At 41.6% G+C, this 23,800-nt stretch overlaps 1 protein-coding gene across 5 annotated transcripts in view; it reads left to right on the top strand.

Moving 5' to 3' along the window:
- The window catches only part of FHIP1A (FHF complex subunit HOOK interacting protein 1A), a 242,186-nt gene that overhangs the window by 170,773 nt on the left and 47,613 nt on the right, over positions 1–23,800 (top strand). For all 5 annotated transcript variants that reach the window (XM_015081392.3, XM_015081397.3, XM_053216866.1 and 2 more), the window contains 2 exons: positions 5,034–5,192; positions 7,214–7,300. In XM_015081392.3, coding sequence (XP_014936878.2) covers positions 5,034–5,192; positions 7,214–7,300 — 246 coding nt within the window. The remainder of the gene's footprint in view (positions 1–5,033; positions 5,193–7,213; positions 7,301–23,800) is intronic.

The following is a 23,800-nucleotide window of genomic DNA, read 5'->3' as shown; positions in this document are numbered from 1 at the left end:
TGATTGTCAAAGTGTGTTAGCATCAGGCTTTGGGAAGAGTAATGACTCTTTCAGGAAACTGGACCACATTTTGGAAACTTTTGTGTTGTAGTTTTTAGGAAGAGCTCGTTCCGCTGCCTCCACTGACAAGACGTGCTCTCCCAGAAAAGGAGGAGAATGAGAATACTCTAGGGTACAGTTTAGTACTGACAAATGTTGGATGGGCAACTATATATGTGACCCTATCACTTTTGATTTTTTGTAACCAAATATTGATGGTTATGTCTTCGTCACTTGTTATATATTGGCCAAAGTAGAAAGCTGCATATATGTAAATCAGGAAATGCAAATTGAAGTAAGCAACCTGTAGGTACACAGCCACTGATAGAAAGTTATTTATCTCCTCTCCAAAATTTATGAGCTTTTTTATTTTGGCAAGTTGTATCAAATGGTCCCCACCAGCTGTTTTGCTGCTAGCTTCAGACTAAAGTCATCTTCTAGAAATCTTTTTCTTTTGCTAAAATTAACCAGGTACCATTAGTGTTTAAAGTTAATGATGGACCTTCCCTGAATTGTTCTGCCCTCTGTGCATGTCCTCTTTCCTCACCTCCACTGGAAACACTGCTGTGTGTAAGCCACGATGCCCATCTCTGTACATGCGTATTGTCTTTAATTCTTTCACCAGTTCACTGAAGAAGCTGAACCTTAGAAACCTCTGTAAATGGCAAAGTCAGGTTTGAAACCGTGTTAGTCTGATACTAAAATCCACAGTTGCAACAAGTCCCATACTGCCCTGCTGTCAGGGAAGTGGTTTGCTTTTTATTTTATTTTGTTCTTAAAGTTTTTGAGAGAAAGAGAATATGTGTGAGAGAGCCCTGACATGGGGCTCAAACTCACGAACTGCGAGATCATGACCTGATCGCTTAACCAACGGAGCTACCCAGGCACGCTGTTGTTTTAAACTGTTGTTATCCTTATGATTTTATATGGTGATTAGCTTTCTTTTAAGGAGACTCTTGAGAGAAGATAAATTAGAAATACTGAGTTAACACTTTAATGGGCTGGGAATAAATACTATGTTTTAAAATTACTTTTTTTTTTTGTTTGTTTTGTAGAGAGGATCATAAAAGGCTCAAATAATAGATGGGTATTTTATGTTTAACTGTTGAATGTCTATGTTTTTTTAAATTTTTACGTTAAAAATGAAATATAAAAATAAATAGATTATGTCATTAAACTACTGGGAAAATGATCTGCAAAACCTATTGTTGCCTCTCCTTTTCCCTTCTACTGTTCCCACAGCACCCCCTGAGTCCCTCTATAGAGCATTCGTGTTTCTTGCATTTGTTAGTTTGTTGGCTGTCTTCTCTGGCTCACCCGGTCTGACTTGTTCATTCTAGTCCACTCTGGAGGTGTGGATGATCTGTCCAGTCAGGTATGTTGAGTATCAGATGCTAGAAGCACTCACTATGAATAACACATCCAACTCCACAACAGACTACAGGCCTGTAGATTGAGAATCTGAGGTCTTCATGCAGAGACACCAGCTGACGCCATGGGAGAGAGTGGGAGTCGGGCGGTGTGGGGGGGCAGGGGGGCGCATCTGGGAGAGAAGCCCACAGTGGAGTATGAAGGGCCCTGAGAAAAACAGGTGAACCATTTCAACATGGGAGGCGTCAAGAGTATATGTATTTCTCCTTTTTGTTTATAATGACCTTTATTGATGCATTCATTCACTCACTCAAGTGAACACCTTCAAGCCAGATAATATGTTAAAGTACTGGAAACAAACAGTAAACGAGATTGTGCATTTATCTCTTTTTCAAAATCAGGGCATTTGTTGTCCCAAAGAAGAATGTCCCCTATTTAAAGTATTTAACTCCTTGTCAACATACCCAAACAAATCATTTTAATTCCAGTTTTGAATGTGACCCGAGTGAGTTGCCTGTTACAAATTTGGAACCTCTGGCAAGGGAGAACAGAGATGGAGAATTCTCCTTGAAGGGAAATCTAATCTTGATGTCACATTTTAAAAATCAATTACATTTGCTAACTCATGCTAAATTAACCGCAGTACAAAGGCTTTAATTCTGCATACTCCCGATTCCTTAACCACTTTGAGGCTTTGAAGATGAATTCATAGACAGGCCTAATTTGTCTGACTAAAAAGCTGGGAATAGCTATTCAGTATATCAATATAATTACAGCAACATTAATTTTCAAATTACATACATCACTGACAGTAATTAAAAATAACACATACCTAATATTTTACTTAAGAAAAAAAATTTTTAAGCTTATTTATTTATTTTGAGAGAGCGACAGAGAGCGAGTGGGGGAGGGGCAGGGGTGGGGGGGGGGGAAGAGAGGGAGAGAGAGAATCCCAAGCAGGCTCCACTCTGTTAGCACAGAGCCTGACATGGGGCTCGAACTCACGAACTGCGAGTTCTTGACCTGAGCTGAAACCAAGAGTCAGATGCTAACCGACTGAGCTACCCAGGTGCCCTAGTATTCACTTTTCAAAAAGAGTATTCTGAGAAGGGCATGGTTCAGATGCAAACAGAAGCCTGCCTGTGCAGAAGGACAGTGCCATGTGATAGCTGGACACAGAGGCCTACTTTGTTCTGGCCTACAGAAAGTGGAGCCAGAGGATGCCTGTGCTGTCTTCTTCAGAGTGGCAGAGAAACATGGATGAAAATGTTCTGCAGAATAATGAGTATTGCATAGTCTTAAGAACAAGACTCCAAACCTTCATTGCTAAATGTTTATGTCTTTCTTTCCAAGACTTTGCTCAGAGTTCAGATTCATTCACCCAACCTACACATATTTCTAGAACACCGACGTTGGCCAGGCACTATGGAAGGCTGGTGCTGGGGAAAGAGCAGTGAATAAGTCAGACCAGATGAACTGGAGAAAATAGCCAATCACCTAATAAAGATGACCAGAAAGATGACTGTTCCACAGAGGGATGGGAGAGTGCTGTGGGAACAGGACAAGAGAAAAGGAGAGACAGCAATGAGTTGGCAGATAATTTTTCCAAGTTCAGCATACCTGTTTCCATACTTTCTTCTGACTTTCTGGTTCTGATGCCAAGCCCTGGATTATTTTGTCATATCTCATCTGTCTGAACTGCCTTCCCTCCTCTCTCTGGTCTTGATGGCTTGAGGTACCACCATCTACAAATGGATGACTCCAGATCTCCACGTCTGGTCCAGATCCCACTCCTGAGCGCCAGAAGCACACATCTGTCTACTAGGCTCCCCATCGGGGTGTCCCTCAAGCTCTTTTCCCTGGCCTCCAAAACCCTATAGGATCTGAATCTGCCTGGTTCTTTCTACCTCTATCTTTACATTCCAGTAATGCTGTATTTCTCTTAGTTCCTGGAAGATGCCATCTTTTCTTACCCCTTTGAGCTTTTGTACATCCGCTGCTTGAAATAGTCTTCCTTCCAAGGCTCTTTTTTGGCGTAACTCCTATTGATTTCTCAGCAGCTTGGATATCAGTTCTGTTGAGAACATTTCATGCTCTCAGCCCCCCAAGTCTAGAGTAAGAGCCTTTTGTATATCCAGAGCACTATATTTTTTCTCTTACATATTTTGAGTATTTATTGCGCTATTGTAATTGGCCTGTTCATCTCTTATTAGACGGTCAGATCAATGAATACTTCACTCTTTCTTTTCTGGGGCTCACTCAGGATTGAACGTTTCCTTGAGTGTTCAATCTGATTTGAATTCCTTGTAAACTTAGCATTTACCCTGGAGCAGTGCCTTCTATAGATGACCTCGTTGCACCCGTTCTGGGCCACTCCTGCCTGTTCTTTGCATGGCTGCCAGATTGGGATCTCTAAGGTGCTGTTTAGCTGGCATCAGTTCCCAATTGGGAGGCCTCTAGTACTGTGAAATTAATAGTTTTCCTTGGTCTTATACTCTGCAAGATAAAATCAATAGGTACCCACTGTAAATGTGTTTCCTACATTTCTATCTCTATTAAAGGCATCACCAGGGTGCCTGGGTGGCCCAGTCGGTTAAGCATCTGATTCTTGATTTCAGCTCAGGTCTTGATCTCATAGTGTGAGAATGAGCCTTGCTTTGGGCTCCCCGATGGGCATGGAGCATGCTTAAGTCTCTCTGTCTCTGTCTCTCTCTCTCTCTCTGCCCCTCCCCTGCTCACATTCTCTCTTTGAAAAAAAAAAAAAGAGGATCGCTATTTTCTTAAAGACCAAGCTGGATAACCTGACAAATTTGAGTTCTCATTCACCCTCACTGACTAAGCCCAAATGCTGAAAGTTTCATGTTAGCACTGAGAGAGGATGTAAATAAACCCTGTGACCTTTGGATTACTACTGGATTGATAGAGGCCTACCTAGTGCACTCTCACAGCCACCTGACACATGATACTCAGCTCTATTTCCTCCTCTCTTCTCTTATTGCTGATGCTTCAGCTTAGACCCACCTTAGCTGATCATCATCACATATAACTGGCCCATGACCTCCACTTCTTGCTATAATTTGTGGAGATCAGATTAAGGTGCTTTCTAAACTGTAAACATGTGTGTATCGGTCATGACCTTTAATACGTCTGCATGAATTTTTCTCATAAGGCTACTCATGGTTCCTACCTGTGCGATCTTCTGTCCTGGATTGCCTTAGTCTTTCTCTGGATTTGAACTTAGTGTGTTGTACTGTAATGCATTGTATATGGATCCGCCTCTCTCCCAAACACCTTGTGGGCAGACTCATGTTTTCTTCATCTCCGCATGTGTCTCCCTCCACTCCCTGTACCCCCAGCTGAGCGTATGCCTGGCATATAAGAGATAAGCAGCCTGTATTAACTGTGCATGTGTCAGCTGAATCCCTCTGGTGCTGCTGTGTCCTCGGCTGGAGTTGAACCCTTCACCTGTTGAGTCCTTCCTAGCTAGCTGATATTTTTGAATATTTGAATAGCCTCGGTGCTTAGAGTGTGGTCTTTGGACAAGTGGCATTAGCATCACCAGGCAGCTATGAGTTACAGGCTAAGAACTTTGGAAAAGAGCTTATTTTTATATCTGAACACAGGTACTTGCAACCGGGCTCAGTGGTCTCTACTCTTCCCTGCCTACAAAGCTCGAAGAGAAAGGTGAGGAATGGCACTGCCTTCTGAAGGACGACTGGCTCCTACTCCCTGCTCTCGTTCAGTTCATGAACTCCCTGGAGTTTTGCAATGCCGTCATACAGGTGGGTACTGGAGCACAGTAGAGGAGCCCTTTGTGCTGGTGCATTCAGGATACAAGCACTGCGGAAGATAGTTCATCAGCATTCCTTTTTAAAATTTTAATGTTTATGGAATATTGCTGCTTTATTTTAAGCGTACTGAATGTCCTTGAATGAACAAAAATGTTAGTTTATAGGTTTGGGGGAAGTTTTAATTGAGAAGAAAATAAGTAGGTTTTCTTTATCTTCCTTATAAAAAGTGTTAATTCTGTTTTGATTATCCACTTAACCATCAAAAATAAGTTCAATGCTTCACTCATTAAATAGATATTTTTAGGCTTCTAAGTACACCAAATTATACTACTCTTACTTCAAGGTCTTCTTGGGAGTATACAAAGGAAAACACTTTATTTTGCTTAATGGTGCATGCTACATAAAGAATATTGTTATCCCAATTGAATTTAGAAGAAGTTAAGCATCTTCTTAGCAACACAAATTAAATCTATGCTTTGAAATTGGTCTGCTTCGGGGAAAAAACAACCACTGAACTCTAGTATATTTGGCTCCTTGATTAGATTTTTACCTTCAGATTTCTTGTCACTGCTTTCAATAAAAATCAGATTTTATATATATTTAAGGATGTAGTGGTTTTTCATAAAAAATGTTTTCTTTCTATACAATACAGATATTACCTTCATATTGGATTTATTAAGAAATCAAGTTTTCCTTATGTTGATTATAAGGTGAAAAATGTTAGTTATAATCTGTTTATCTACCAAATAAAGAAATAGCTTCTGGAAGAAAATGAAAGTAAATTACTTTAGTTCCTATCTCATTTTTATTGCTAAGTCAAAGGAAGTTTTATTTATATATAAGATAAATGGATTACATCTTCAGGGTTTTTTTTTTCCCCTTTAATATTACAGTCTATCAACATTTCTTGCAGAAGTGTGTGGAAATAAAAAAGATGAAATTATTAGTTCCTTCCCAAATGTACACACAGAGAGAGATTATCAGTAATTTAAAGATCTAGCTTTACTTCCCTAGAAATTGCTTTTCACTTTATTGTTTGATTTTATTATTATTATTATTTTTTTTAAGAACGAGAAGTAAAAGCTAACAGGCATGGTTAAAGACAGAGAAATGATATATTTCATGCTATATTTTGAAATTGAGGCCATATAGTTTTAAGATTTTTTTGTTTGGAGGTATTACTGAAAAGATTACTCATAAAAGATATTAGTAAAGTGTTATCCATGCTAAATACATTTTAAAAATCAAACATAGGAAGAGTTGTACCTCTGGTAATGTTTTCAACTTTTGAACAGAATCTTATTTTTTATGAAAAGATTTTCTCCATGCCTTCCCCTCAGTATAAATGTCAGAAAATTCATCATTAACATGAATTCTTTCTGCTAGCAAAATAAGTGTATTGAATTGTCCACTCTAGTAGTTGTACTCTTTTTTTTAATTAGTCAGAAGTTGAGATGGGACATAGGTGAAGTTATGGGGCAAAAATATACTTTATAGTTTGTTACTTTTAATTTATGTGTCCTTATACATATTCAATCCACTATCTGTTTTCAAGTAGAAACTTGAAATTATCAGTTATTTCAGAAGTTTATTTATTTATTTTGAGAGAGAGAGTGTGAATGGGGTGGGGGGCCAGAGAGAGAGGGAGAGAGAATCCCAAGCAGGCTCTGTGCTGTCAGTGCAGAGCCCAACGTAGGACTCAATCCCATGAACCTTGAGATCATGATCTGAGCCAAAAATCAAGAGTCGGATGCTTAAGTGACCGAGCCACACAGGCACCCCTAAAGTTACCAATTTTTAAGTTTGAAAGTCCAAGCTGTTTATACTGGAATAAACCATCTGAAAAAAATTACATAGTGGTTTGAAGTCTGAATTACTTTTTAACCATGGAATCAATGGCCAAAATATGAATTTCCTTTTTTAATGTAGGATGTTCACAGAAATGTGTGATTTTAAGAAGACCTAAAGATTAAACTCTTTGTCTTTTTCATGACTACCCGTTTCTCTCTTAGGTGGCTCACCCCTTGATTCGCAATCAGCTTGTTAATTATATTTACAATGGGTTCTTGGTACCGGTCTTGGCTCCTGCGCTCCATAAGGTCAGTGACTGGCTAATGTAATCTTGTCTGTTTATGGTACAACTGGTGGAAATTGAGGAAGGTGAACAGTGTAATTGACTTGATAGTGACCTTAGCTTCATTTTTCTTCTCATTCCATTCACATTCCTCAGCAATATCAAAGATAGGTCTTGTTTAAAATTTTTTTAATTTTTAATTTTTAAATTTTTATTTTTTTTAAATATGAAATTTATTGTCAAATTGGTTTCCATACAACACCCAGTGCTCATCCCAAAAGGTGCCCTCCTCAATACCCATCACCCACCCTCCCCTCCCTCCCACCCCCCATCAACCCTCAGTTTGTTCTCAGTTTTTAAGAGTCTCACTTAGCATAACACTCTCCAGTTCGACCCACAAAAGGCCTTTGCTACAAAAGGCCATATTTCATTCTTTCTCATTGCCACGTAGTACTCCATTGTGTATATAAACCACAATTTCCTTATCCATTCATCAGTTGATGGACATTTAGGCTCTTTCCATAATTTGGGTATTGTTGAAAATGCTGCTATAAACATTGGGGTACAAGTGCCCCTATGCATCAGTACTCCTGTGTCCCTTGGGTAAATTCCTAGCAGTGCTATTGCTGGGTCTTAGGGTAGGTCTATTTTTAATTTTTTGAGGAACCTCCACACTGTTTTCCAGAGCGGCTGCACCAGTTTTTCATTCCCACCAACAGTGCAAGAGGGTTCCCGTTTCCCCACATCCTCGCCAGCATCTATAGTCTCCTGATTTGTTCATTTTAGCCACTCTGACTGGCGTGAGGTGATATCTGAGTGTAGTTTTGATTTGTATTTCCCTGATGAGGAGCAATGTTGAGCATCATTTCGTGTGCCTGTTGGCCATCTGGATGTCTTCTTTAGGGAAGTGTCTATTCATGTTTTCTGCCCATTTCTTCACTGGATTATTTGTTTCTTGGGTGTGGAGTGTGGTGAGCTCTTTATAGATTTTGGATACTAGCCCTTTGTCTGATATGTCATTTGCAAATATCTTTTCCCATTCCGTTGGTTGCCTTTTAGTTTTGTTGGTTGTTTCCTTTGCAATGCAGAAGCTTTTTATCTTCATGAGGTCCCAATAGTCCAGTTTTGCTTTTAATTCCCTTGCCCTTGGGGATGTGTCAAGTAAGAAATTGCTGCGGCTGAGGTCAGAGAGGTTTTTTCTTGCTTTCTCCTCTAGGGTTTTGATGGTCTCCTGCCTCACATTCAGGTTCTTTATCCATTTTGAGTTTATTTTTGTGAATGGTGTAAGAAAGTGGTCTAGTTTCATCCTTCTGCATGTTGCTGTCCAGTTCTCCCAGCACCATTTTTTCCATTGGATATTCTTTCCTGCTTTGTCAAAGATTAGTTGGCTGTACCTTTATGGGTCTAATTCTGGGGTTTCTATTCTATTCCATTGGTCTATGTGTCTGTTTTTGTGCCAAAGATAGGTCTTAACAATGGCAACAGTTTAAGTCTGATGGAATCCAGCTGGTGTCATAGAACCCAGCATTGTGAATGTTAAGTAAGATAGTCTATGTGAGGATTAGCAAATGACTCTGACTCTTGCGTTTCCTTCAGTTCATGGGGAGTAGCTACTTGGAACTCTCTGTTAAGCCAAGTCTGTTCTAGAGAGTGAAAGGTTTACTATGGTGGGGAAAGGGGCAGTGGTAGCACAAGTGTCATAGATTCGTCATCTCCTTAATAGAACGTAATTTTTTATTATAACAGTTGTGTGACAGCAAAAATTAAAGCGAAGCAACTTAAGGTCCCAGCAAAGATTGGCTGTCCCGTTAACACCACTCTGAATTCCTTATGATGCACTCATTTCATATAATAAATCAACTGGTATCTTTTCCATTGTGAACTGTCTGGAGACACCCATGCACCTAGAATTCTAATTACAAGGAGTTTTTCTTCACTGAGTAAAGAGACACATAGAGTATTTAGTTCATAGAATCTTTGTGGAGTTACGAGTTGCCAGTGCATGTGGGGAGATAAGCAAGAAACAACTTATCACATGTATTGATGGGATGCCCAGGTTTCTACATCTGAAAGTACCATTTCCATGGGCTCTCATTTTACAGAATTGAAGAATACCTTATTATGGCAGCTTTGAAGCCATGGTAATGGGGTTTCTAGTTTAGAGCAACAGGTTTGATAGAAAATGTTCATCTTTTACCATTTAGTGCTGCACTATTTTGCAAAACAGCGTTTTTGGTCTGACTGGGACTTTTGTGCTACTTCTAGGTTCAGGAGGTCATCTTGGATGTGGTTTAAACCTCAAAATATTGATATTTCCAGGTTGTTTTAGTGGTTAATGGGCACAAAGGGACCAAGTGTTCAAAATGAAATCTGTCTTGGAAAACACAGGATATATCTTTGGAAAATACAAAGCTCATGTTTGTTTCCAGGTTGTCTTTCTTTTAGTACCTTGCTGTCCTGGAGGTGGGGTGGATGTCTTGTATTGAAGGTCTCTAAGCCTCTACATGGAGACATTTTCCTCTATGAAGGAATACAATGCTGCTATTGAAATTCTTTGGCAGTAATTATACTCTCTCACACATTTAGACTTTCTTCCTCATTTATTCCCATGCTTTTCCTCATTGACCAGTTGATATAAAATAATTTCCCAAGTCATTATTATAATAGTGATAATTATCATGATTATTTGTTCAGGATATTTTACATTATTATAATTATCATACCTTAATGTTACAAATATTAATGATAACTCTTTATCCATAATTGAGAATGAGATCCACCTCAGAGACTGTTACAGGGACCTCACTGGTCACTCTGTACTACTCCTTCATAGCACTTACCAGAAGTGGAATCAAATCATTAAATGTGCAATAGCTTGTTTAATGGCTGTCTCCACAGTGGTTTGCCTGCTTCTTGTGGGTAAGGTTCAGACCTGCTTTGTTCGCTGGTGTATCTTCTATGCCAAGGACAGAGCCTTGGACTCGGGAGGCTGAATAAACAGTGCCCAAACGGAAGGATGTTTGTTAAGGTGCCATGCAAAGAGAATACTAATTGCACTTTATGTATATTAATTAATATTGCCCTCTATTATGCCTGTAATTAAAATATGAGGTTTTTTAAAATCATGAAGTCAGGAACACATCCTTATTGTGATAAAAAACAATACCGTCACTACTGAATAAATAAAATGCAAAGTGAATGTTACTGTATTGGATTTGAATTTCCAACCCCTAACTAAAATTCCCTAACTTTTATCCATTACAGACAGTTTCTCCCAGGGCTATTTAGAGACCAGGGAGAATATTTCCTCCCTAATTAATTTTTCTTCTTGCTTTCCAATATTTTCTTCTTTGTGGTTTTTTATCATTTAGAATGAAAAGGTTTAGGAAGGAAGCAGGGCAAGGCGGGAGGGTAAACAATCTCTCCCCTGACTGTTGGCTGCCTCAGTGGTTGATGAAGTAAGGTGCCTCTCATGAGTGGCAGGACAGGAGCCCCCGAGGCAGATGAGGAAGTCCAGAATGGGGTGTTTCTAGAGGAGTTCCTGGGGGAGCACTCACCTCCAATAGCCTGTGGCCTCTCCTTTGATATGGGGAAGGATAGCTGGAAGTCTCAGGTCTACTGTAGAGGCTCCAGTGTATGTTTTTTCATGTTTTGTGTCCCTTGCCCTGGGAGAGGAGCCTAATTTAGTATCCTAAATAAATTTCCATGGTGTACTATCTCAGCTCCCAAGTTATGCATAGTATTTTAGTTACTGTCCGTCCCATCCATGTAGGCAGTTTGCAGAGGTGAACTCATTCTCTCTGTCTCATAAATAATGTAAATAAATTCATAGTTAAAAATATTCCTACATCACAATCAATTCTCATAAACTATTTCTATGGCATTTCCTAACCAGAGATGAAGTCATCACGAAGGACTGTGGGTAATGAGAGGTGGGGTGCTGCTGCTTGACAGGCGAAGGTCGCCTCTACCATCCCTCTCCCAAGTCAGTATGTGCACAATGTAAAGTTGCCTTTGCAAGTTGTTCCATTAGGTGCTTTCTCCATCCAACACTGTGGCCTGTTAGCGCAAAGGCATATTTGTGTTAGCGCAGAGGCATATTTGATTTTTTTCACAGGGCTGCATAGTTTTCTGTAGTGTGGATATACTCATCCATAATCCCTTATCCTCAAGTCAGAAATTCAAAAAGCTTGGAAAACCTTTTTTTTTTTTTTTTTTTTTTTTAAATAATTCATGTGGCAGCACAACCTAACCTTTGCTGAACTCATTTTGTGGTAAACCCTCCCCTGAACTATCTTGAGACTATTTGTTTTTATTCCACTTGTGTTAACATGTGTATGTTCTGTGGAAGGAATACTAATATATTTGGTTATAAGGTGCTGCCTCAGATCCGCTGGGTTAGTCAAATACGGCAAATTTACTTTTCTTAAAAAACAATTTTTGTAATGGTTATTTATTTTTGAGAGAGAGAGAGAGAGAGAGACAGACAGACGGAGTGCAAGTGAGGAGGGGCAGAGACAGGGGAGACACAGAATATGAAGGAGGCTCCCAGCTCTGAGCTGTCAGCACAGAGCCTGATGCGGGGCTCGAACCCACGGACCGCGAGATCATGACCTGAGCCAAAGTCGGACGCCTAACCGACTGAGCCACCCAGGCACCCTGCAAATTTACTTTTCTAAACTATGAAAAGTTTGAGTTCCAATGTATGTATGGTCTCCAGGATTTTGAATAAGGGATTGGAAGCCTGTTTTGTACATTTAGGAAAGGATCAATTTTTGGAGATAGGTTTAAAATCATACTTTGTAAAAGTCATACTAGAGAAAATGATACCATGTTAATATGGATGATTTAGGAATTAGTTTGATCTAGACACTGTGTTGTACAAAACTGGTTATTTATGACTTTAGGCAGCCCTTAACCAGCAAGAGTAGTTCTCTTGTTTCTGTATATTTAATTTATTAAAACTAAATTTTCAAGGCTGAATATTCATTGGTATGGTTGTATTAGTCTGTGTTCTCAGAGAAGCAGATGCCAAGACAGGATTAAACGTGCAAGGATTTTATTAGGGGAAATGCTTGCGAGAGAGAAAATAGGCAGCAAGGTGGGGAAGGCTGGGAGTTGTTGGACCTCAGTGCAAATCTGACCCCAGGTGAAGTAGAGAGAGGGAGGTTGGCTGGGAGTGTCCTTCAGTGTTGTGCAGTCTGAGGAGGCCCATCAGAGGAGGCCTGTGTCTCCCAGGGACAGGTCTGCCTGGTGTCCCTGCTGCACTCAGTCACTATGGGGGCCGCCTGTGGGATATGTGGCGAGGACTTCTGAGTGTAGTAGCAGGGACCCTTGGTCTCTTTCACTCCTTGTAGATGGAAGTCTAAGAGGTGGGTTCCCATGTTTCCAAATGGTTGACTGATTTCCATGCTTTCCTGATTATAGATGTGAAAGCGATGGACCTATATACTTGCTTCCTTGTGTACAGAATATTCAGGAGTTCAAATGGTCTCCACTGGCAAGGGTTTGCTTTGGTCAGGATTCACTTGACGAAGGAATGTACTATGTCAGTCACGATGAGTATGCTGCAGTCACAAATGACGCCAACATCTCAGGGGCTGAAAAAACTATACTTATTATTTGTTCACACTACTTGTCCATCTTGGGGTGTGGGGCGGGCAGTTTGCAGCTAGCGTTCCTCCATGTTCTTCTAACTCAGGGACCCAAGGTGGGGTCCATCTGGAACTGATAGCTGGGCACATAATGTCAGAGGAAGAGAACACGGTAAATGGTCCACTGGCTCTTGAAGCTCTTATCTGGAAGTGACCCATGTCATTTCCATTCACATTTTGTTGTCTAAAGCAAAGCAAGTCACCAGGCCACATCTCAGAGGGAGGTGCAGTTCTACCATTTTCCTAGAAGAAGAGAAGTCTGCAGTGTGATTACAATATGACCCTAATGGCTGTCATATGTATTTTATCAGTCAGGGCCCAGAAGGAACAGATGGCACTCAAATTGGGCAGTGGGGGGACTGGTTACAAGAGTATGGTGTTTCAGTGATCTACTCCTATGTAATAAATTCTCCCTAACTTAGTGACCTGAAGTAACCATGTATTAGTGTAAAGCACGACTCTTTGGTTCAGGAATTCAGGCTGGGCACAGTGGGGATGGCTCATCTCTCTCTGCTCTTTGATATCTGGGACCTCAGCTGGGATGAGTACGGTGGCTGGGGCCTGAATATCTTGGGGCTGATTGGAACGATGGGTTTCTCTCTCTCTCTTCATCCCCCGTCTCCCTCTCCCTCTTTCCCTCATCCCACACAGTTTCTTCACAGGGCTGGCTTGGGCTTTGTCTCAACATGGCAACTGCAGATAGATGGATTCCTTTTTGTTTGCTGGGGGCTCAAGAGACAGGAAGTAGAAGCTGTCAGTCTGGAAACTGAAACAGTGTTACTCCTGGCATATTTTATTATTATTCATAGAAGTCAGAGTCCACCCCTTTTCAAGGGGAAATGACATAGACCCCACCTTTTGATAGTAGGAATGTCAAAGAATTTGTGGGCAAGTTGACCATGGTTACCATCCCTAGGACTGAATGTGTTTGTAAAGTGTCAGAGAGAGCTGTGTGGAGAGGGCCACCTGAATAGAACCAGAAACTTCAGGTGTGGGTCATAGCCAATCTGAGGCAGTGCCTCAGAGAGGGAGGCAAGGGAAGAAATAGCCAATTTCATTCTCCTCCTTCCCTCTGGTCTCCTGCTGGACTCCCTTTGAGTGAACCCAAATGGAAACCAGATAGCAAGGGAACTGTGGAAAGAAAGTGGTCCATACAGGTCATCTGGGGCTGAGAGCATGGTGGAAAAGATGGAGAGCAGATATGGAGAGGCGAGCAGAGGTGATTCAGCACACGTATTTACTAGTATCAGCACTTTAGAGTGTCGACTGTAGGAACAGACAACTGTAGAGTGTATTTAGATTTAGTGCTTAAGTAAAATGTGGTTTAAAAATTTCTAGAAACACAGAAGTCCACTTGTCATAGTTTATAGTTACTGCCTGTTTCTATGTATTGATCCTTGTTCTCTGGAACCTGAAATCATAGTTAGACTTTAATGCGACAGGCAGATATGCTAACGATATACCAGATATGAATAAACAACGAAAAATTACCTAAAGCACAGGCAGAAGCAGGGTGTGCGCTGGAAGAGTACTAGACTGTGAATCAGAAAATCTGAATTCTAGTCCTGGCTCTCAAATTTACTGCTGTGTCACGTTGTGCAAAGTTTTTAGCCTCTCTGAGTCTGCTTCCTCAGCTGCACAGTGGGAACAGCAAACTCCTCTTTCCTCCTTGCAGGGAATGGAGAGCAAACATGAGAGCATTCTGAGAATCACCTGCCATTATGTGCAAAGGTGCTATCATAGTTATTCCAGGACAAATTCTGCCGTCTCCTATGCAGTCAGAGGATAATATTGTGTGTTCTAAGACCACTTAGTGATTGTGCACCGGAAGCAAAGGTCTGTACCAGACCCTATGGGGAAATGAAGTTGCCTGAAAACCTTCTTATCTCCATGGGGTTTATAATCTGGGACCTAGGATCCTGACATGTTAAGCACAAATGTGAAGCAAGATGGACTAACATAAGTGCTGTCCCAGAGAAGGAAGCCAGGCAGGTGGGGGAAGGTGTGGGGTGGACACAGAAGGTGGAGTAGTTAGGGAGAGAGTGACGTGAGTGACCTGGGGCTGAACCTTGCAGGTGAGCAGGTGGGGAAGGACGTTCAGGAAGTGAGCTCCAGCGGGAGTCCGGGCTCGGGGAGGACCGGAGCGCTGTGGTGTACACAAGGGGACAGGGAGAATGAGGACTGGGCAAAGACCCTGGTCTGACTCCCAGGGCAGGTGAGCATTTGCATCCATAGTGAGCAGTTTCAGTGCAGAGGGAGTTGGGAGATCGGGCTCAAGACCCGTCTGGCGGTGACAAGATACGGCAGTAGGTGTGGTTGGCGTTTTGGGATGTGTGGGGGTGAACTGAAAGAAAACAGAAAGAAAGGGGACTCAGGAGAAAGGAAGGGCTGAAGAAAATAGGGATACAAGGAAGAAGGATCCTAAAGAGAAGATATTATCCCTCTTGCTACCCATAAAACCCTTTCAAACTACTGAAAGAGATGACTGCTTTTCTTTTTTATGTACGCCTGCCAGCTTTCCCCTTTCTGGATCATTAAATGCACTTAAACTTTTGTTTAAAATTATTGGGATTTGAAAGAATTGCTTTATTAACAAATCCAAGACTTCTGACTCCCTAGTAACCTCCTTTCCCCTTTGATGTCCACTCCGTGGACTCTCCTGGTTCTCCTGTAGTCTGTTGGCCGCACAGACTTAACTTTCCCCTTTCCTTCTCTAAATAATGGGCATGCGTGGGGCTTGGTCTTCTGCTGATCAACCCCTATACCCGCAATGAACTACACAGATGGCCTGAAAATCCTCCACTGCTGGCTGGATATTTTTGCCTAAGCGACCTGCTGTGTTCCTCAAATTTAGAATATCAGAAGCCAAACTCGTAGCTTTTGCCCCAGTCCAGCTTAGCTCCTCCTCTGCACGTCGTTTATTTCCTAGTTACCTGGCCTAGATAGATGCCTGGTTGTTTTTGAACCTTTTCTCTTACTACCCCCTTTGTTAACCTTTCTTCATAAGGTTCTTTTGTGTGATCCTTTTGTTTCTTCTCCCAACATGGGCACTTTAGGTCCCGTCTCCATGTGCCTTGACCAGGGTTACTGTCTGCTCACACGTCTTGTTGCTGCAACTTCTTTCCTCAGGTTGTCTCACACGTATGGCTGGGTTAAACTTTCTAAACATATCTTTAAAGCCATTACCCTCCCTCTGAAACCTGAAATGGCCCCATTTCCCTCTGTCTCCTCAGTCCACACCTTGCACCGTGCCCCCTCACCCCCCACTCCAGGCCATCCTCCTTCTTGCTTCAGAACCTCTCCTATACTTAGCCTATTTCCTTTGCTTGGAATTTTCTCTTTCTTCCTCTTCTCTTGTCAGGTCTTACTGTCTCTTCAAGGACCAGCTGAAGTCCCACTCCTGCCTGTGGCTTTCCCTGACTTTGTGGGTTCCAGGCATCTCCCTTTTCTAGAATCGGTAGCTTAGTGTCTGCGTCAATCTTTTATCCATGAGCCTATTCTCCTTTCTGTTGTTTGATGTATCCTTGGCATTTGACTCTGTTTCCCCGCCTCCATCCTATTACCTGCAGTTCCAAAACAGTGTGCCAGGTCTCGGTGAAATACTCTAAATTTATGAGGGAAGTACAGTGACGTCTGTCAGATACCACATGAATTACTGGCTTGGAATTGCTGAGTTTCAGTATTAAATATACATTCCTTTCAATATGATTGTGCTTTTGCAAAACTGAGTTTTTGGTGGGTGCTGTACATAAAAATCAAGTATCACCTGAAAATCATTGTGGAACGTGGAATGACGTTGGTATTGTCCAGTCTGATTCTGAGGTTTGAGTGCCCAACAGGAGGTAAGTTGTTAGGACTTAAGTACATATTAAGTTGTTTGGACTGAAATACTTAATAAATGGGATGGTTGGGTATTTCTTTTGGCCTAGAGGTGCTGTGAAAAAATTACTGATGCACTGAAGGTGCCATGGACTGAGAAAGTCCTACGACCTCTGTGTTGTAATGTTCTTTTATGCCTCCAGAGCAGGGCTTGGAAAACTATGATCTATGGGCCAAATCTAACAGACTATGGCCTGTTTTTGTATATCCTGTGAGTTAAGAATGCTTTTACATTCATCTACAGATAAACGGATGAACAAAATATGGTATAAACCTACAATGGAGTATTATTCAGCCTTAGAAGGAAAGGAAGTTTTGATACAGGCCTCAACATACATGGGCCCTAAGGACAGCATGCCAATTGAAATAAATGAGTCACAAAAAGACAAATGCTGTATGGTTCCACATAGTAGTCAAATTCATAGAGTCAGAAGGTAGAACGGTGTTTGCGGGGAGCCTGGGGGAACATGGAGTTTATTGAGTATAGAGTTTCAGTTTTGCAAGATGAAAGAGCTCTAGAGATACATTGCACAACAGTGCGAATGTACTTTACTGACCTGTCCACTTAAACATGGTTAGGATGGCAAATTTTATATTATGTGTGTTTTACCAAAATTTCTTTTTAAAAGAGTGTTTTTCACCTTTCTCAAATATTGTTTTTTAAAAATGTTTATTTTTTTTGAGAGAGAGTCAGCGAGTGGAGTGGGGGGGCAGGGAGAGAGAGGGAGAGAGAGAATCTCAAGCAGGCTCCGTGCTGTCAGCGCAGAGCCCCACGTGGGGCTTGAACTCGCAAACCGTGAGATCATGACCTGAGCCCAAATCAAGAGTTGATGCTTAACCGACTGAGCCACCCCATCACCCCTCAATTAGTGTTTTTTAAAGAAAGGAGTATATGACAGGGCTTGTATGTGACTCACAAAGCCTACGATATTTACTGTCTGGCCCTTTACAGGAAAAGGTTGCTAACCTGTACTGTAGAAGGCAGCATGGTGTCCTGTATTCGTTAGGTGATCCCTAAATGTTTGAAGATGGTGGTAATACTGGAAGGAAGTCCCTAGGTAGAAAGGCCTAGTAAGGGGATTATCAAGACCCTTTGTTGTTGGTGCTGGTCGTTTTTTGAATGCGGTGATCAGGCTGGGGAGTAGCAGATAAAAACGGAAGTGAGGCAGGCTGGTTGACTTTGTCACTAGCTTGGAAGAATCCCTGTGCAGGTGTGTCGTTTACGCCTCCTGGGCTGGCGGGAGACTGGCAGACTGCTGGCAGTAGCAGCCAAAGATGGCGTTAGTGCTTGCCCTGGCGATGGTGGGGTTAGGAAGAGGGGACTGGGAAGGCATTTGGAGGAGAAAGGGTGCACGAATAGCATCCCAGGCTCAGTTGTATTATTTTGGTCAAGTGTCTTGTGGACTAGCATGTTCTTCTGTTCTGTGGGTTATTTTGGCTCCCTTATTTGGAGACCGTTAGGAAATTGACAGGAGACCTTGACAGGGGAGTGTGCTGAAGGAAGGGAGAGAGAGAAGGAAAAATAATTACATACCCCGCTTTTTTGCAGGCAGCTCACAGACATTAGCAGTAATAACTGACCTCAAAGAAAGCCTGTACCTTTGGTTTTTGTGAAGAGCAGCCAGCTGTGTTTCATTCAGCAAGTTATTCTGTACAAGGATGCTTGGAAAAGAAGTAAAAAAAATCTACCAGAAAACCCAATTTCCCACCATCTCTTGTGTGCTACATGCTTGAACAATATACATGGGTAGAATAATTTCAGCCATTTCCTTAAAGGCACGTGTGGCTGGCTTCCTCTAAACCACGGTGGAGCCCATTTGTTTTACAATCTTGTCTCCTAAACACACACATACATATTCATGATCTGTATCCTGTGAGCTCAATAATTCATGGCTTATTGACTTAGGTTGATGGATGGAAGTTTTTTGGGGACTGGAGAAGATGGAAATTTTGAGAGGCTAGGAGCAGCCACACTCTTGAGTCACCCATTTGCTCTTAGTGTGTCTGTGGGTTAGGTGGGCTGGGACCCCTTTGGAGTCTAATTGGGCTCTCACTGGCTAGGAATGTTTTTGACTTTTATGCTCAGGGGAACTTGTGACTGAAAGTTTTAAGAGAAATTAAATACCATCTTCAAATTATCACCAGTAATAAATGTTAAAGAGCTATAATTGGATGCTGAGTTTACAGGAGGTGTGCACTGACCTCTGAGGTCATACTGTTTTTAGTCTCCAGGGAGGAGTGGGCAGAGCAGCCTGTCACTTAACTGTCACTTCACTCCGTTTCTTCTGTCCACCCTTCTTTACGCATCTCTAGTCTGGGAGATGGTGGAGAGGGTTCTGGAGTGGCCAGAGTACAGAGACAGGCCTCCTGCCTGCCCTTCTGGCAGACTTCCTGTTGCGTTTCTGGATGCCCAGCACGTTACTCTTCTGTCATCTGCATTACTTCCTGATGAAAAACACCTTGAAGTTTTATGTCTGGTTCCAGTAATGCTGTAAAACTTCACCGATCAGGTCATTCCTTTCAGTGGGAAATTGGAAGAAAGAAGGAATCAAAAACATCGAATTAGGATGCCATCTCGGCCCTGGAATTTTGAGATTTTATATTTGAAATTTGGTGTTTCTTTGCTAAATCTTTTACAGTTTCCCTTGAGTGATGGAGCTCCAAACTAGGCTCCAGCTCTGGGGTGTGCCGTATAAATAACTGTAATGGGATAATATTTTGGTCTCTCCATTTCATATTTCTGCTTATACACTTCAGTAATTTGCTTTTTAAAACCCATTGTCTACATTTTTGACCTAAGGTGTCCAGTCACTAAAGACTCTGGAATATTATCCTGCCCCCACCCCCTGTTTTTTTGCTAGCTTCTTACTCCTCTTCTTATAATGATGTTGAGCTATACTTGTTCATATGGAACTTGGTTTCTTACCATGCCTGGAGTAAACCAGTCACTTAAAATGATTCTGTCCTCCACCATGCTGAAAGCATACCTGTGCACCCACTTGGCCCATACACTGCTGGTCTGGTGTAAAGTGAAGGGGTCTCAGGGATGTCCTAGAGAAATGGGGTCACTTCTTCTAGAAGTTGCTGCTCTTGTCTCAGAGCCTGAGGCAGGCTCCAGCGGCTTCGGGTCAGGGAGGCAGCCATTCCCTTTAGGGCCATCTGGCAGTGGGGAAGCCATGTGCTGCGGATGTTTGAGCTTGAGCTCAAGCGGGAAAGCCTGATGCACCTGGTGCCGTCTCCAGCTTACATCCTAGTGTCATGGTTCCAGTCTGATGCTGGAGATCTAGTTGTGACCGAGTTGCTGGGATGGCAGTGGCAAGGGGCCCGAACAGTCATTCTGTGTCCTTGGTCATCCTGGATTTAAACAGAAGAGTCCGTGGAAATCGAGAGGCCAGATGTAGGGATCACTGTGGTCTGTCAGTAGAGGCAGTTGAATGAGGTAATTAAAAGGCCCGTCCTGTCATGGGCCTGCAGCTATGTAACATGGATTGGCTGTAGTGCTATGCAACTTGGATTGAAGAAATCATGTGAAGCAGGCCAGCTTCAGACCGCCTTAATTAATAATTGCTCTATCCAACGAGAGGCAGCTATTAAATAGACCTCAAGAAGCCTGTACCTTGGTTTTGTGAAGAGCAGCCAGCTGTGTTTCATTCAGCAAGTTATTCTGTACAAGGATGCTTGGAAAGAAGTAAAAAAAATCTAGAGGATTTTAAGTAAAAAAATCAGAGGATTTTAGTGACACTTACAAGAGGATTTCACTTGGAAATACTTGATTTATGAATTGAAAACTGAAGGTGTGTGTGTGCCATCTAAGACATTCAATTAATGCATTATAATTGATTAATCCAATTTGAGGAAGCAATCTAGCATAACATTTCAAAAAAATGTTTTTTGAGGTCAAAGAGACCTTAGTTTGAGTTCTGGCTCTTTGCTACTTAAGTAGCAATGTGACTGTGGCAAGTACCTTTGTCTATGTATATATATTATATATGGATAAAATGATACCTATTTTATTGGGTTCTTGTGAAGAACAAACAAGGCACTGCATTTACAGTTCTTATCGTTTCTGGCACTTAGTCCTGACGCATATCACCCATTAACTTAACCAGCTGAATCTCTTAAATGAGACATCCTTCACATGACACCATATGTTACTGGACAGTGAATCTTGTACCATTTGTAGTCACCGGTATTTTGATTTTAGGTAATATGCTTATTGTTCCCTTTTTTTCACTCTAAATAGACACAATTTTATTTGTCAATTAAATTTAGTGGGAAAAATTACTGGTTCATCAGTATTCTGTAGCCCTGTAATCTATACTTCTGCTTATATTTTTTTAGACCTTTCAGTGGAGATTTTTTTAAAAATTTAAGTCCAAATTCATTAACATATAGGTAATGATTTTACAAATCGTATTTAGTGATTGATCGCTTACATGTAACATCCAGTGCTCGTCCCAACAAGTGCCCTCCTTAATGCCCCTTGCCCATTTAGCCCATCCTGCCCCAACACCCCTCTAGCAACCCTCAGTTTGTTCTCTACAGTTAAGACTCTCTTATGGTTTGTCTCCCTCCCTGCTTTTATATTATTTTTGCTTCCCTTCCCTTATATTCATCTGTTTTGTATCTTAAATTCCACATATGAATGAAATCATAAGATATTTGTCTTTCTCTGACTGACTTAATTTGCTTGGCATACTACACTCTAGTCCCATCCATGTTGTTGAAATAGCAACATTTCATTTTTTTGATCACTGAGTAATATTCCATTATGTATACACCACATCTTCTTTATCCATTCATCCATCAATGGACATTTGGGCTCTTTCCATACTTTGGCTATTGTTGATAGTGTTGCTTATAAACATTGTGCGTGTGCCCCTTTGAATCAGCACTCCTGTATCCTTTGGATAAATACCTAGTAGTGCAATTTCTGGGTCGTAGGGTAGTTCTATTTTTAATTTTTTAAGGCACCTCCTTACCGTTTTCCAGAGTGGCTGCGCCAGTTTGCATTCCCACCAGCAGTGCAAAAGGATTCCTCTTCTCTGCATTCTCGCCAACATCTGTTGTTGCCTGAGTTGTTAATTTTAGCCATTCTGACAGGTGTGATGTGGTATCTCATTGTGGTTTTGATTTGTATTTCCCTGATGATGAGTGACTGTTGAGCATCTCTTCAGGTGTCTGTTAGCCATCTGGATGTCTTTGTTGGAAAAGTGTCTATTCATGTCTTTTGCCCTTATCTTCACTGGATTATTTGTTTTGGTGTTGAGTTTGATAAGTTCTTGATAGATTTTGGATACTAACCCTTTATCTGGTATGTCATTTGCAAATATCTTCTCCCATTCTATCAGTTGCCTTTTAGTTCTGCTGATTGTTTCTCTGCCATGCAGAAGCTTTTTATCTTGATGAGGTCCCAATAGTTAATGTTTGCTTTTGTTTTCCTTGCTTCCAGAGACATGTCAAGTAAGAAGTTGCTGCAGCCAAGGTCAGAAAGGTTGCTGCCTGTTTTCTGCTGTAGAATTTTGATGGCTCCTTGTCATACGTTTAGGTCTTTTATCCATTTTGAGTTTATTTCTGTGTATGGTGTAAGAAAGTGGTCCAGGTTCATTCTTCTGCATGCCGCTGTCCACTTTTCCCAAAACCATTGTTGAAGAGATTGTCTTTTTTCCATTGGATATTCTTTCCTGCTTTGTCAAAGATTAGTTGGCCATATGTTTGTGGGTCCATTTCTGGGTTCTCTGTTCTGTTCCATTGATCCGAGTGTCTGTTCTTGTGACAGTACCATACTGTCTTAATGATTACAGCTTTGTAATACAGCTTGAAGTCCGGAATTGTGATGCCTCCAGCTTTCATTTTCTTTTTCAGGATTGCTTTGGCTATTTGGGGTCTTTTCTGGTTCCATACAGATTTTAGGGTTGTTTGTTCTAGCTCTGTGAAGAATGCTGGTGTTATTTTTTTTTTTTAATGTTTTTCAAATTTATTTTTGAGAGACAGAGAGAGACAGAGCATGAGCTGGGGAGGGGCAGAGAGAGAGGGAGACACAGAATCTGAAGCAGGCTCCGGGCTCCAAGCTGTCAGCACAGAGCCCGACATGGGGCTGGAACCCACGAGCAGTGAGACTCATGACCTGGGCTGAAGTTGGACGCTTACCCAACTAAGCCACCCAGGCACCCTGAGAATGCTGGTGTTATTTTGATAGTGCTTATTGTTCCTTACCTCATTTTTATCTCTTCTCATAGCCTAACTTTGGATTTACTTCTTTCCTTATTTCGTGATGTCAACTGTGTTGTACCTGGAATTACTTTCTTCCTTATTCTAATTCTCAATGCACTTTGCACTTAAATGTGCAAAGACAGTCATCTGGAAACTTCTTACTCTCAAACTCCTGAGTAGCAGGATCTAATTTAATAGGGCTGATACCCAGAGTTTTGCCTGTTAGCCAGCAGGTGGATGATCCATGGACCATGCTGGGTGATTGGACGAATAATCTCTGCCCTTCTGCTGGCATGGTACCTGCTTGTGCTCTTTCATTGGACTAGGATTCAGAAGACATAGATCCCAGTTTTACGTGTGATCCTAAGGGGCTTATCCTGGTTAAGCATGCAGTTTTTTCATCCGTGGTAATCCCCATGCTGTCAGCCTCCTAAGGCTGTTGTGAACATCAGATGAGGAGGTAGAGAACAGTGCTTTGGGAAGTTGTGAAGTCTTTCTCAAATGAGCAAGGCATTAAAAAAGGGGATATGGTCTGCTCTGCCTCCCTCTGGAGCTGTTTTAGCCATCAAAGAGGGTAGCATAGGTCACAATATTTGCATCATTTAAGGACTTAGTAGTAGTAGCATCTAAAGGTGAGTAGTGAAAGGACATTGTTGAGTTCTTATGTATTGGTTCTTTTTTTAAATGTTTTATTTATTTTGAGAGAGAGAGAGGGAGACAGAGGATCTGAAGCAGGTTCTGTGCTTGGTAGAGAGCCCATTGCGGGGTTCGAACTCATG

Source organism: Acinonyx jubatus, chromosome B1, assembly GCF_027475565.1.
Source record: "Acinonyx jubatus isolate Ajub_Pintada_27869175 chromosome B1, VMU_Ajub_asm_v1.0, whole genome shotgun sequence".
NCBI lineage: Eukaryota > Metazoa > Chordata > Mammalia > Carnivora > Felidae > Acinonyx > Acinonyx jubatus.
Note: the sequence above shows the minus strand (reverse complement) of the source record. Positions and strands in the feature narration are given on the sequence as shown.